Here is a 15,213-nt window from a genome sequence, read left to right as displayed (position 1 = left end):
AAAAATACAGTAAAAAAAAAAAAAGACTTTAAATGTCAGAGATGTTTATTTCTGGGTCCTCTAATGCTGGGATCTGCTTGATGAGGGGCAGACAGTGAAATGGAGCTCCAGACTCTTGTTCCTAATATTTAGACTGGTGCTGTATGTGTGTTAAGGATCAGGCCAGTCAAGGGTCAGTTGTCAGCTTCATGGCTGTGTTCATGCTAGAAGCTTCCATTCTTTGCATACAGGGAGCCACTGCTGACCCTGTAGATCTAGGCCATACTGGTTTCCACTAGATCCACAGCCACTTCTCTAACCCCCCCAGTACATGTAACCTGGGCAACAGATGTCCATGCTAAGAGTCTTCCATAGGCACTGAAGTGTGAAGGAAATGACAGAACATTGGGTTCTGCCTGGGAGAAGAGGGGAACTAGTACCCTGCCTGGAAGGTTCACCCTGTTCAGTCAGACCCTGTGCAGGAAGGGAGCAGGCATGGGAAATCTGCTAGACCGGGGCACACAGCTCTTGACCCTACCCCTGCAGAAAGGAAGCCATTCTGGAGGCCAAGCACTCTGCCAGTCATGGGCTTAGAATTCCTAGGTACAGAGAGTAGGGGATACTGACCATGGAGCCCTTTACATTGAGCCCTCTGCTGACTAAATTTCTCAGCTGGATCATGTTCAATTTGACCTTCCCAACTGTCTCTTGTGGCTGTCTCCTACCAAGACACTGTAGCAGATAGGACCCAGGCTCAGAGTTGTAACAATCCTTATTTTCCACTTTCCAAGAAGCTGTCTCTCAATAGTATTTACATTTATTTATTTATTTATTTATTTAGTGTGTTTGTGTGTGTGTGTGTGTGAGAGAGAGAGAGAGAGAGTTATGTGTCAGCCCCACTCAGTTTTCCTCAATATCAGTTCTGCATTCCCACAGTAGCTCCTTTTTCACAGAGAATGAAGGACACAAACACGACTAGTTCCTGATAACATCCCATCTTCTAAAGTAATCCAATAAATGAAAAGAATCTCTCACTAAAGTATTCTGCAAGAGCCCCAAGGTCAGGTTCTCTGGGGCACATGCCTATTCTTGCACCAATCACCACAGCAGAGATCAAGACCAGACCAGTTTTCTAAGCTTTTTCCTCTTGCAATGTCTTTCACTCAACACATATTTCAATGACACTAGGTATATAAGATGATGTTTACAAATCAAACAATTACTAGTAAAATGTCATAAAGCATTTTTCTTTTTCTCAGTTTTTTTGAGATCGAATTTCACTCCATAGCCCAGGGTGACCTGGAACTCACTATGTAGTCCAGGCTGCCCTCAAACTTGCAACAACCAGCCTGCTGGAGCCTCCAGAGTGCTAGGATTATAAACTGATGCCATCACACCTGGCATGAAATTTATTTTTTAGAAATTGTCATGTATTCATACAACATTTTCCTTTATTAAAGCTTTGATATGGGCATATTTATTTTATAGAAAGAATTAAGTCAGCTGAATATTAGATGCTACAGGACATACTAATAAAATACATAGAACTTCAATATTTTTTCAAAGTTGATCAATGTTTTGATCTTATAATTACTAATACTGAGATAATATATATATTAATACTAATTATAATATACTACTTCTCAGCAATATATATTATAAAATGATTAAATACGTTTAAAGGCAATATAAAAACTGGAGACAATTATGGACTAATCCCAAGAAAAATTCATTTAATTTTTTTTAAACTCAAAGAACAATTTTTTTAAGTCAAACATTCTAGCAATATCAAACCCAAAATATACTTTGGGTATACTCCGTGCTGAGAAATGACAGTAGGGAGATATTAATAGTTTTTGGTTTTGGTATGTGCCATAAATTCCTGATTTCTCCAAGACTTTTAACATGAAGGAGTACTGTATTTTGTCAAAGGCTCTTCCAGCATCTAATGAGATAATCATGTGACTTTTTCTTTGCATTTTTTATATAGTGGATCCCTGCATCCCCTGGGATAAAGCCTACTTGATCATGATGGATGATGTTTTTGATGTGTTCTTGCATTTTGTTTTCAAGAATTTTGAGAATTTTTACATCAATATTCATAAGCAAAATTGGTCTGAAGTTCTCGTTCTTTGTTGGGACTTTGTGTGGTTTAGGTATCAGAGTAACTTTGGCTTCATAGAATGAATCAGGAGGAGTTGTTCTGTTTCTATTTTGTAGAATAGTTTGAAGAGTACTGTTATTAGATCTTCTTTGAAGGTCTGGTAGAATTCTGTACTAAAACCATCTGGCCCTGGGCTTTGTTTGGTTGGGAGGTTTTTAAATACTGCTTCTATTTTCTTGGGCGGGGGAGGTTATAGGACTTTTTAGATAGTTTAGCTAATCGTGATTTAACTTTGGTACATGGCATCTATTTAGAAAATCATCCATTTCATTGACAAATGCGATGAACTCAGGAAACTGAAACACTTCTTCGCACACAAAGGACAAAATGGCAGCCTACAGATTGGGAAAACATCTTCACTAATCCTACATCCGATAAAAGGCAAATAGTCACAATACATAAAGAAATCAAGAAGTTAGACTCAAAAAAAAAAAAACCAAATAACCCAATTTTAAAAACAGGGTACAATGGCCTTTCTGTACACAAAGGATAAACAGGCTGAGAAAGAAATTAGGGAAACCTTCTCAATAGTCACAAATAATATAAAATACCTTGGCGTGACTCTAACTAAGGAGGTGAAAGATCTGTATGATAAGAACTGCAAGTCTCTGAAGAAAGAAATTAAAGAAGATCTCAGAAGATGGAAAGATCTCCCATGCTCATGGATTGGCAGGATCAACATTGTAAAAATGGCTATCTTGCCAAAAGCAATCTACAGAGTCAATGTAATCCCCATCAAAACTCCAACTCAATTCTTATATAAATTAGAAAGAGCAATCTGCAAATTCATCTAGAGTAACAAAAAACCTAGGATAGCAAAAACTCTTCTTAAGAATAAAAGAACCTCTGGTGGAATCACCATGCCTGACCTAAAGCTTTACTACAGAGCAATTGTGATAAAAAACTGCATGGTACTGGTATAGCGACAGACAAGTAGACCAATGGAATAGAATTGAAGACCCAGAAATGAACCCACACATCTATGGTCACTTGATCTTTGACAAGGGAGCTAAAACCATCCAGTGGAAAAAAGACAGCATTTTTAACAAATGGTGCTGGCACAACTGGTGGTTATCATGTAGAAGAATGCAAATTGATCCATTCCTATCTCCTTGTACTAAGGTCAAATCTAAGTGGATTAAGGAACTCCACATAAAACCAGAGACACTGAAACTTACAGAGGAGAAAGTGGGGAAAAGCCTCCAAGATATGGGCACAGAGGAAAAATTCCTGAATAGAACAGCAATGGCTGGTGCTGTAAGATCGAGAATTGACAAATGAGACCTCATAAAATTGCTAAGCTTCTGCAAGGCAAAAAAACACCATCAATAAGACAAAAAGGTCACCAACAGATTGGGAAAGGATCATTACCTATCCTAAATAAGATAGGGAACTAATATCCAATATATATAAAGAACTCAAGAAGGTGGACTCCAGAAAATCAAATAACCCCATTAAAAAATGGGGCTCAGAGCTTAACAAAGAATTCTCACCTGAGGAATACTGAGTGGCTGAGAAGCACCTGAAAAACTGTTCAGCATCCTTAATCATCAGGGAAATACAAATCAAAACAACCCTGAGATTCCACCTCACACCAGTCAGAATGGCTAAGATCAAAAATTCAGGTGACAGCAGATGCTGGCAAGGATGTGGAGAAAGAGGAACACTCCTCCATTGTTGGTGGGATTGCAAGCTTGTACAACCACTCTGGAAATCAGTCTGGCAGTTCCTCAGAAAATTGGGCATAGTACTACCAGAGGATCCCGCAATACCTCTCCTGGGCATATATCCAGAAGATGCTCCAATTGGTAAGAAGGACACATGCTCCACTATGTTCATAGCAGCCTTATTTATAATAGCCAGAAGCTGGAAAGAACCCAGATGCCCCTCAACAGAGGAATGGATACAGAAAATGTGGTACATTTACACAATGGAGTACTACTCAGCTATTAAAAAGAATGAATTTATGAAATTCCTAGGCAAATGGATGGACCTGGAGGGCATTATCCTGAATGAGGTAACACAATCACAAAAGAACTCACATGATATGTACTCACTGATAAGTCGATATTAGCCCAGAAACTTAGAATACCCAAGATATAAGATACAATTTGCTAAACACATGAAACTCAAGAAGAACAAAGACCAAAGTGTGGACACTTTGCCCCTTCTTAGAATTGGGAACAAAACACCCATGGAAGGAGTTTCAGAGACACAGTTTGGAGCTGAGACGAAAGGATGGACCATCTAGAAGACTGCCATATCCGGGAATCCATCCCATAATCAGCTTCCAAACACTGACACCATTGCATACACTAGCAAGATTTTGCTGAAAGGACCCAGATAGAGCTGTCTCTTGTGAGACTATGAGGGGCCTAGCAAACACAGGAGTGGATGTTCACAGTCAGCTATTGGATGGATCACAGAGCCCCCAATGGAGGAGCTAGAGAAAGTACCCAAGGAGCTATAGGGATCTGCAGTCCTATAGGTGGAACAACAATATGAACTAACCAGTACCCCCCCCCCAGGAACTCGTGTCTCTAGCTCCATATGAATCAGAAGATGGCCTAGTTGGCCATCAGTGGAAAGAGAGGCCCATTGGTCATGCAAATTTTATATGTCTCAGTACAGGGGAAAGCCAGGGCCAAGAAGTGGGACTGGGTGGGTGGGGGAGTGGGTGGGGGAGCGTGTGGGAGACTTTTGGGATAGCATTGGAAATGTAAATGAAATAAATATCCAATTAAATAAATGGGGTACAGAGCTAAGCACTTAAAGAAATATTCAAAATCCTTAGTCATGAAGGAAATGCAAATCAAAACAACCCTTAGATTCCACCTTACACCAATCAGAATGGCTAAGATCAAAAACTCAAGTGCCAGCACATGCTATCGAGGATGTGAAGCAAGGGGAACACTCCTCTATTGCTGATGGGAATGCAAACTGGTACAACCACTTTGGAAATCAATCTGGTGGTTTCTCAGAATACTGTGAAAAGTTCTACCTCAAGACCCAGCTAAACTGCTCCTAGGCATATACCCAAAAGATGCTCCACCATTCCACAAGGACATGTGTTCCACTATGTTCATAGCAGCCTTATTTGTGATATCCAGAGACTGGAAACAACCCAAATGTACCTCAACTGAATAATGGATACAGAAAATGTGGTTCATTTTCACAATGGAATACTATTCAGCTATTAAAAATGAGGATATTGTGAATTTTGCAGGCAAATGAATGGAATTAGAAAATATTACCCTGAGTGAGATAACCCAGACACAAAAGGACATGCATGGTATATACTCACTGATAAGTGGATATTAGCCAAAAAGTACAGAACACCCATGATACAACCCACAGACCATAATAAGTTTAACAAGAAGGAAGGCCCAAGTGAGGATGCTTCAATTCTACTTTTATCAAGGTTTTTGTAGTTAACCCATTCAGTCATATGACCTGCATACTCATAGATAAGGACTAGACTGACACTCTCCTAATCAGTATGAACATGTGTCTCCTAATAAAGAATAAAGATACAAGTTTCCTTAGAAATGATCCAACTAGGTTCTTTTTAGAGAAAATTCCGTGTTTGTATTCCTAGAAGTAGTGCAGTTAATACTTGCTTGAATCAAATATTACTCCTTTTAGAATGACATCAATTTCTGACACCAAATAAAGCAGAAATATAATACTATTCAGAAAAGAAAATAACCGGGGCTGGAGAGATGGCTCAGCGGTTAAGAGCACCAACTGCTCTTCTAGAGATCCTGAGTTCAATTCCCAGCAACCACATGGTGGCTCACAACCATCTGTAATGTGATCTGATGTCCTCTTCTGGTGTGTCTGAAGAGAGCAATAGTGAATACATAAAATAAAAAAATACATCTTTAAAAAAAAGAAAGAAAGAAAAGAAAAGAACCTAAATGTTTCAATACCTTGCCAACTAAACTAAGGATCATTTATATTTAAATATTTTATTTATGTAGAGGCTTAACTAGTATCTAAGCTCAAATTCCCACATCATACTACCCTATAGTAAATGCATTCCACATTTCACAGATACTTAATATTCTAGAACTCACTGAAAAGTAAATTCATCCTGCAAACCATCTCTAAAATCAGACAGGTTTAGTGAAGATGTTTTCGGGCAAGAGAATCAGGTACCAAAATAAGGGCCATATTCCAGGCTTGGCATAGTTCATATGGTCAATCTCTTATTAACAGACCAAAAATAACTACCAGGGGAGCAGAATTAGGGAGATAGCTCACTCAGAAAAGCACCTGCCATGTAACCTTTGTGTGATCACTGCACGCACATAAAAGAGCTTGCAATGATGGCATGTCCCTATAATTCCAGGGCTGGGAAGGTAGAGACAAGCAAATCTTTGGCCTCACTGGCTGACCAGCCTACCCAAATCAGTACAGTCTAGGTCCTAGTAAGAGACCCTTAAAGTGGGTGGCCTCTAGATAATAAGAAAAAGAAGTGGTTGACTTCTGGTACACACACACACAGACACGAATAAATTATCTGGGATTGGGGTTTAGACAAAACAATTTTTAAAAAAATGGGTATTATCAGGGACAAAATGGCCCAAATCATGTTGATAAGAGGCAATGCATAAATAAGATGTCACTGCTGTAGATATAAAAGAACCTAATAAGGCTTTACAAAACATAGAGAAAAACTAAGTACAAGCATTAAAAATCCCCAATCATCAATTACTAGCACAAATAAGTAATAAAAGTACTCACACACAAAAAAAAAGTAGGAATCAATAACAACACATGTGGCCACCATAACCTAGGTGACAGTCACGTTCCCTCTCACACTCTCCCTGACCCTCCCCACCTCTCACACAGACAGATAGACAGGCAGACACACACACACACACACATATGCATGCACATGCTGGGGTCGGGGATCAAAAAAAGTTAATAAGAAAAGAATAAGTAATATAACCCATCACTGAATAAATGATCTAAACAAATATACTTCTCAAAAAAGTAAAATACCCAATAAATATATTTTTTAATGCTCAATATTTTTAGCCATCAAGGAACTATAAATCAAAACTACATTGAGAGCCCACCTCATCCCAGTCAAAAGTGACTATTTTTTTAAATTAATAATAACAAACTCTTGACAAGGTTGCAGAAAAATGAACCCTATCTACCAGGCAAACAATCCCATCAACAGTAGCATTTCTTAAAAGACACTTGGATTAAACTAACCAAGGAAGCAAAGAATTGTACAATGAGAACTTTTAAAAACTCTAAAGCAATCAAAGAAGGCAACAGAAAAAAAGAAAGACCTCCACGCTCATGGATTGGTAAATTCAATACAATGGAAATGACTATAGTACCAAAAACAATGTACAGAGTCAATGCAGTTGACTCAAAATCTCCACACCATTCTTCACAGAACTACGTATTAGAAAATAAAGGCATCCTTTCGTCTCAGCTCCAAACTTTGTCTCTGTAACTCCTTCCCTGGGTATTTTGTTCCCTATGCTAAGGAGGAATGAAGTATCCATCCATTGGTCTTCCTTCTTCTTGATTTTCTTGTGTTTTGCAAATTGTATCTTGGGTATTCTAAGTTTCTGAGCTAATATGCACTTATCAGTGAGTGCATATCAAGTGACTTCTTTTGTCATTGGGTTACCTCACTAAGGATGATATCCTCCAGATACATCCATTTGCCCAAGAATATCATAAATTCATTGTTTTTAATAGTTGAGTAGTACTACATTGTGTAAATGTACCACATTTTCTGTATCCATCCATCCCATAATCAGCCACCAAACCCAGACACTATTGCATATGACAACAAGGTTTTGCTGAAGGGACCCTGATATAGCTGTCTCTTGTGAGGCTATGCCAGTATCTGGCAAATACAGAAGCGAATGCTCACAGTCATCTATTGGATGGAACATAGGGCCCCCAATGGAGGAGCTAGAGAAAGTACCTAAGGAGCTAAAGGGGTCTGCAACCCTATAGGTGGAACAAAAATATGAAGTAACCAGTACCCCCCGGAGCTCATGTCTCTAGCTGCATATGTAGCAGATGATGGCCTAGTCAGCCATCATTAGGAAGAGAGGCCCCTTGGTCTTTATATGCTCCAGTACAGGGGAACGCAGGGCCAAGAAGTGGGAATGGGTGGGTAGGGGACCAGGGCCGGGGGGAGGGTTATAAGGGGGCTTTCGGGATAGCATTTGAATGTAAATAAAGAAAATATCTTATTTTTAAAAAGGCAAAAAAAATGAAAAGAAAAAGAAAAAGAAAAAGAAAAGAAAAGAAAAGCCAGATTTCTTGTGTCAGATAAAGGAAATGTAAGTGTAGAGAAGGGGAAACTAGAGCAAACTGGGGGGGGGGGCATTTACACTGGAATTGGAGTTTTCTGCATGGTTTAATGCATGGTGGAGAGGTAGGGCACGCGTGCACGCACACACATACACACAACGCATATATTAGTTCTTATTCACTATGACGACTTCACAGAACCTGCATTTCTTTGAGAAAAGCAAACAAACAAATAAACAGGGCTTCTTAGAAAAATGAGTCAGTCCAGTGAAAGCACTACAGACCAGATCTATTGCAATTTATACAAAGTAAATAGTAAGAAATTACTCCTCAGCCGGGCGTGGTTGCACACGGCTTTAATCCCAGCACTCGGGAGACAGAGGCAGGCAGATTTCTGAGTTCGAGGCCAGCCTGGTCTACAAAGGACAGCCAGGGCTACACAGAGAAACCCTGACTCAAAAAACCAAAAAGAAAGAAAAAAAGAAGAAAAAAAGAAAGAAAGAAAGAAAGAAAGAAAGAAAGAGAGAGAGAGAGAGGGAGGGAGGGAGGGAGGGAGGGAGGGAGGGAGGGAGGGAGGGAGGGAGGGAGGGAGGGAGGGAGGGAGGGAGGGAGGGAGGGAGGGAGGGAGAAGTTATTCCTCATCAAGTAGTAAGAACAACCAATCACACCTCTGAGAAGCAACATGATCTGTTCTTAACCAAAGAGCATCTCCACACAGAATCACACATGCTTCTTAGGACCTGTAAATCAGCCTTAGCTTAAAGCCCACTATCACGTCCATACTTAAGAGTTTCAGCCCTTAGTGTCACATGAGTCATGACAGATGAGCAGCCATCTCCCTTAGAATAAGCCACCCCAAACCAGACAAGCAAAAGCGGAATCATCTCAGCAAAGATGACTCCAGAGAGAACAACACATGACAGTCTCTATGGCCAAGCAGGGGTGTTTGTCCACTAAAGCACTGGGCACCAGCCATTGGTCAATATGACACATGAAAATTTAAGGCAAGTTCCTAAAAGCTCTGACCTGATTCTCAAAGTACATTTGCTTGATAAGGTGCTTGGGTTTCCGAAGGAAGGACTGGTTGTTGTTCTTACTTCCTTTGGCCCTTAGAGTAGCATAGTATTACTACTTTGTAGTGTGAGGGAGGCTTTAAATCAGAATGGCTGTGGAGGGAGGAAGCATGTCCTTAAGACAGTATTTGTTTTCTACCACGAATACTATATTTCTAAATGAATGCATAAAATCCAATATTGTTTCCAACTCATATTTCACATAAAGCCATGTTTCATTTTAAACTAACAAAGTTTCAAATGTTCCCTAAAGGCTTTACACACATGTACTTCTACGATTCAGTAACACAGAGGCAGCTATTGTCAACTAGAAGGCTAGTCTAGGTGTCTCATGTGAAATGACTCTGAAGGAAATCTACTTATGGGACTTAACTACGAAGAAAGTCTAGAAAAGAACAAAGACCTGGTCGTGAGCTATAAAATGCATGAAAGCTATATGTGCATGTGTACTTCTTACAACATAAAAGCAAAATGTACACTATAGTTGATGGCTTCAAATTAACAGTTGCCCAGAAATTTAGTAAGAAAAGTGCATTAACTAGAAGCTCTCCAGCTTTAGTGACTAAGTCTCCAGCCATGCATAAAAATGCCTCTTTTTTTTTTTTTCTTCAGTAGGACTTCCTCTGTAAATAGCTAAGCCACATACCAAAAGGAAAGCTACTTTTCAACAAAGTAGACCAGGTAATAAAAAAGAATCTGAAGCCACAAAGTAGCCCTGAACACTGACAATCCTGAATCCTTAAGAGGAACTGCTGGAAGCTGATCACAAAGGAGTTCTGCAAGCCCCTCCAATTTGGGCTTCGGGTAGGGGTAATTGGGATTTGGGTTGGTTGGGTTGGGTTGAGTTGGGTTAGGTTGGGTTGTTTGAAACAGGGTATTATGTAGACCAGACTGGCCTTGAACTCACAGAGATTTTCTGCCTCTACCTCCCCTCTCTCCCCCTACCCCCCTGCCCCTCTGCCCCCCGCCCCCTGCCCTCCTGTCCCTCCCTCTGCAAGTGCTGGGATTAAAAGTTTGTGTCAACACATTGGCCTCAATCTTTTTATATTTAAGCAATGGTTACCTTTTAGATGATGAAGTAACATTTTTTTAAAACCAACAATTTTCTAAGAATACAACTCAATAAAAAAAATCATATTGTTTTATATGAATCATTTTTAAAGGCTGTCATCTTCCCTACACTGATAGAAACAAACAAAAAAAATGTGCCCAGTGTAGGCTGTTTCTACCATGTAACCTTGGTTTATGCTGCTACAAAAAACTCTGGAAATTATCCTGGGCAGAGATTTTTGTATACTAAGTATCAGCCAAGAACAAATTTTTACAGCTGACTTCTAAACTCTTTAAAATTACACTTTATAATGGAAATACTGACAGATGTTTTACCCTAAAAGCACTGTTATAATATTTCTAGCTTTTAAAAATACAAATAGATGAACTCAGCATCAAAGACTAAGGAATGAAAAAAAAGCCATTAAGTTATACAATTAACTTTTTAAATAAGTATAAATAAAAATATTTTTTACCACTGCCAGCAAGATGTCTCTGTGGGTAAACACACTTCTCGCCAAGCCTGATGACCTGGGGCCCACATAGTGGAAAAAAGAACCAACTCCCACACAGCTTTCCTCTGACCTGCACATGTGAGCTGTGACGTGTACGTGCATGCACACACGTGCACACACTAAATAAATAAACAAACAAATAAATAAATATTTTAATACAGACACACTTTATGGATCAAATATGTTCACAAGCCCTAAAAGTTGCATTTATATTTGCAAATGTTCTGCTAAACCACTAATTCAGCATTTCAGTGAATAGAGAACTTACCCCAAGCATGATAAGCCATCAATGCCTGACTTAACCCATCAGCCCATATGAAGACAAATTCCAGTGCTTGCTTCAACACTCTGAAGAAGGGGTATAATATAAAATCATACTGACTCAAAGAGTTTATCATCTTGAGCTTTGGAAAACTTGCAACATAGGAAACCATTCAAGAAGCAGGTACTCGAACCTATGATAAGGACATCCCACTGGAGACCATAAAGTCAGTCAAAGTAGACAATTGTGGCTATGTGAACTTTACTCCACACCATCTACACTTTCCAAATTCAGCTCACTAGTTCTAATCAGAACAATCGAGGGTAAGCTACTCTGAATAATCTCTACCACAGTCTTACAGTAGAACACCCACAGCATAGCATACTCTTCATTCTCTAAACACCACTGAAGTCCATACAAGGAAGCATACACAGAACTAAGACCTTAAGAACACTGGTACCAGTCTTTGTGGCTCAATACTTAGTTTGATGTTCTAATTTACCCCCCTTTAAGAGAAGTTACCAAGGCAAATCACTATCTCTCTAATACTGTCTGAGTTACACAGTGAAACCACTAAGGGTGGGAAACATAAGTAACAGGTTAGTAAAAGAACAAGAGTAAAATGTGAGTTTGTTATTGGAAAGTAATATCAAACATCTGAATCCAAATCTACCATGCTCATCTTAATAACTGCCATTAAAGCACAATTAAATTAAAAGGGCTGGAGAACTAACTCAATGGTTAAGAGTGATGGCTGTTCTTTCAGAAGACCCAAGTTCAATTCCCAACACACACATGGCAGCTCACAACTGTCTATAACTCCTGTTCCAAGGGATCTGACACTCTCACAGACAAAACATCAACATGCATAAAAGAAAAATAAATTATAAAAAGCATAATTATATTTGTGTATTAATTAAAAGTAGTACAGAGGAATGGCATTAAATAGTCCTCCTGTTTTAAATACATTTTGTCAGTATAGTCCAGTTGCATATAGAAAAGTACACAAGCCATAAATTCCCAGTATGATGAAATCTTACAAAGCAAACACACTGATGTGACCGTATAGTAGATGAAGAAACAGGATCACAAAAATACTAGCTTTCTATGTTGCACAAAAGAACCCACCCACACTTTACTGCTCCAGGTTCCTCCTAATCCCTAAATGACTCTCCCTGAACGTGAATAAAGGCACATATACATAGACTGTATCCCAGCATGAAAAATGAAAAAATGGTAGCCTAAAGAAGAAGATAGAAGAAAAGATTCATTTCTATATTGATGGATTCTCAACAAGGGCTATCAGTAAAAAGTTTCTGGACAAAATGGCAGAAAGGTGTAACAATGACTACTCCAATCTGACCTGGTCAATGTAAGGTCATGTCCCCTCTCCACACCCAGCGTTCTAAATTCTAAAGAGAAGATGCACCCACATTATTATGTTACCTAAGACAATAGTCTTCCCTTCACTTTTCAGGAGCCAGAGTATATGGAATGCTGAGAGAATGCCAGAATGTGTTAACACAGCTCCTTACTTTTAGGTTTGTACAACAACTTAACACAAAATGTGAAATTGCTAAGGTTTGAATTTTTATTTTATTCACCACATGCATACAGTGCAGAGAAGCCAGAAGAAGGTATTAGATCCCCAAGAACTGGAGCTACAGATGGTCATTAGCCACCATATGGATGCTAGGACCTCTGCAAGAGCAGCCAGGACTGTTAATTACTGAGCCATCTCTCCAGACTGTGCTAAAAGATTTAACTTATCTCTATACAGCAATTATGCCTAAGAAGCCATGTTCATGAAGAAGATTCCACCCAGCATATGGCCTTCCTATCTACTTCCCCTGTTCCCTCTCTATTCCTTTGTGAACCTGAGTACCCTAAGATCAAGCTGTGAGGACCACAGTCCCTCCATCTGATAAAACCTGCCCTTAAATAATTTCCTTCCCATCAAATGGCAAACAGCAAGTTGCACAGGAACAAAAGAAAGATAAAACAAAAAAGTAAAATTACTCCTTATAAATTTCATTCTTTTAAAATCAGTTAAAGACTGAGCACACCTTGCCATAAATTCCTTAGATAATAAAATGTTTAAACTATTTTCTACAGGGAAAATTAAATAATCCACTCAAGAATGACTTGAAATAGACTTTTCTAGAACAGACAGGTAAAAAAAATCTGCTTATCTAGTTAACAACCTTTTGACATCATATGCTCAACCACCACCACCACCCCCAAGTAAAACATAACTTCTCCAACCAAAAGGGGAAGGGAGACTTGTGAGAAGCCTACACAATACTTACACATGTGCATGTGTGCACACACACAAACACACACACTCCTAATACACCACCTTTTCACCAGCAAATCAACAAAAACTACTTATCTCCTCTCTCTAAAATACCTCTGATGTCAATTAATGCAGGAGACAGATGAGAGCTTACAAATAGATCCTGGCTTTCAAAAGTTAACTACAGTTTTTTTTCTTTTCCAAAATCCACTGACATAATATATGGGCTTCTGTGTGTGCTGAGCTAAAAGTCCTTGCTCAATATTGACTCCAAAAGTGTCACATAAAACTAAGATGGATCTTAGGGGGACAAAGGCTTTGAAAATAAGGCCCCCATAAGGGCATTCACACCTAACAAATGATATAAATTTCAGTTCTGTTCCATAGCACTCTATGATCAGGCTGCTTCTGTATCTTTTGTAACAAACCTTATAATAAACCCTGAGTTTAATCTGTAGCACTGTTTAAAAACCAGGCATGAGAGTACATACCTGTAATCCCAGCACTCCAGGCAGAGACAAGGTTATCCTTGGCTACACAGCAAGTTTGAGGAAGGAAAGAAGGAAGGGAGGGAGGAGCAAGGGGAAGGAGGGAAGAAAGGAGGGAGGGGGGTAAAGGAAGAAAGAAAACAGAATAATTTATATTTTATATTCAAAGAGAAAAATTCTATCTAGCTCCCATGTACAAACACCTAGAAAACCTGCCTGAACTATTGCTGCTTTCCCCATCAATGTCACTTAATATTTAAGAAAACAAATTTCTGCTTCATAAGATCACAAAACCTAGTGAATTCACCATATGCTCTTTCTTTCTAGTCACAAAATGTTACATCAAAAGAAATGAACCAGATGTTTTTCTAATGTGGTCAAATACTGAGATTGTTCAACAAATCTTTATTCCCTGCCTACTGTATGCCAGGCATTAGGTGGCTGGCTTCAAGAGAAGTAAAAGGAACAAATGAGACTCACTTTCAGAAGCATTCAAGGACTTCCCAAGGACTATCCTAGATGATTCTAACTCATTAATTTCAACCAACAAACACCCCATTTACAGGTGAATGCTTTCTTCACTTCAAAGCTCAGAGCCAGGAAGTAGAAATCTAGAATGTAATCTCAGTGGACTTGACAAGACTGGGATCTAACAGAACACTATTACTATAAGCACAGATGCTGGGTCCGAGCATGACCAGCTTACATTTAAAGGAATGAATGTTTCTACTTCTTTAAACACATAGTCCTTTGCCTAAAATGTTTTCTTCTCTCCTAAATGTTCATCTGGTAAACTCTCAATCTGCAAGTCAAATACCATCCATTATAAAAAAAAAAAAAAAAAAAAAAAAAAAAAAAAAAAAAAAAAAAAAACTTTATTTATTTTATATATGTGAGAATACTGTCATTGTCTTCAGACACACCAAAGAGGGCATCAGATCCCATTACAGATGGTTGTGAGCCACTATGTGATTGCTGGAAATTGAACTCAAGAGCTCTGGAAAAGCAGCAGTGCTTTTAACCACTGAGCCATCTCTCTAGTACTGGGTCCTCTGAAAGAACAGCCAGTTCTCTTAACTGCTGATCCAT

The 15,213-nt window shown here is 39.0% G+C and overlaps 1 protein-coding gene across 3 annotated transcripts in view; it reads right to left on the bottom strand.

Annotated features, from left to right (window-relative positions):
• The window catches only part of Dis3l2 (DIS3 like 3'-5' exoribonuclease 2), a 357,736-nt gene that overhangs the window by 236,508 nt on the left and 106,015 nt on the right, over positions 1–15,213 (bottom strand). For 2 of the 3 annotated variants that reach the window (XM_029476858.2, XM_029476861.2), the window contains exon 6: positions 14,128–14,169. The exons of the other annotated variant lie outside the window; for it this stretch is intronic. In XM_029476858.2, the coding sequence (XP_029332718.1) occupies positions 14,128–14,169 (42 nt within the window). The remainder of the gene's footprint in view (positions 1–14,127; positions 14,170–15,213) is intronic. 3 annotated transcript variants of the gene reach the window in all.

The sequence above is a fragment of the Mus caroli genome, unplaced genomic scaffold, assembly GCF_978045245.1.
Source record: "Mus caroli unplaced genomic scaffold, Mus_caroli_1 scaffold_1, whole genome shotgun sequence".
Taxonomy (NCBI): Eukaryota; Metazoa; Chordata; class Mammalia; order Rodentia; family Muridae; genus Mus; species Mus caroli.
This window is presented reverse-complemented; position numbering and strand designations above follow the sequence as displayed.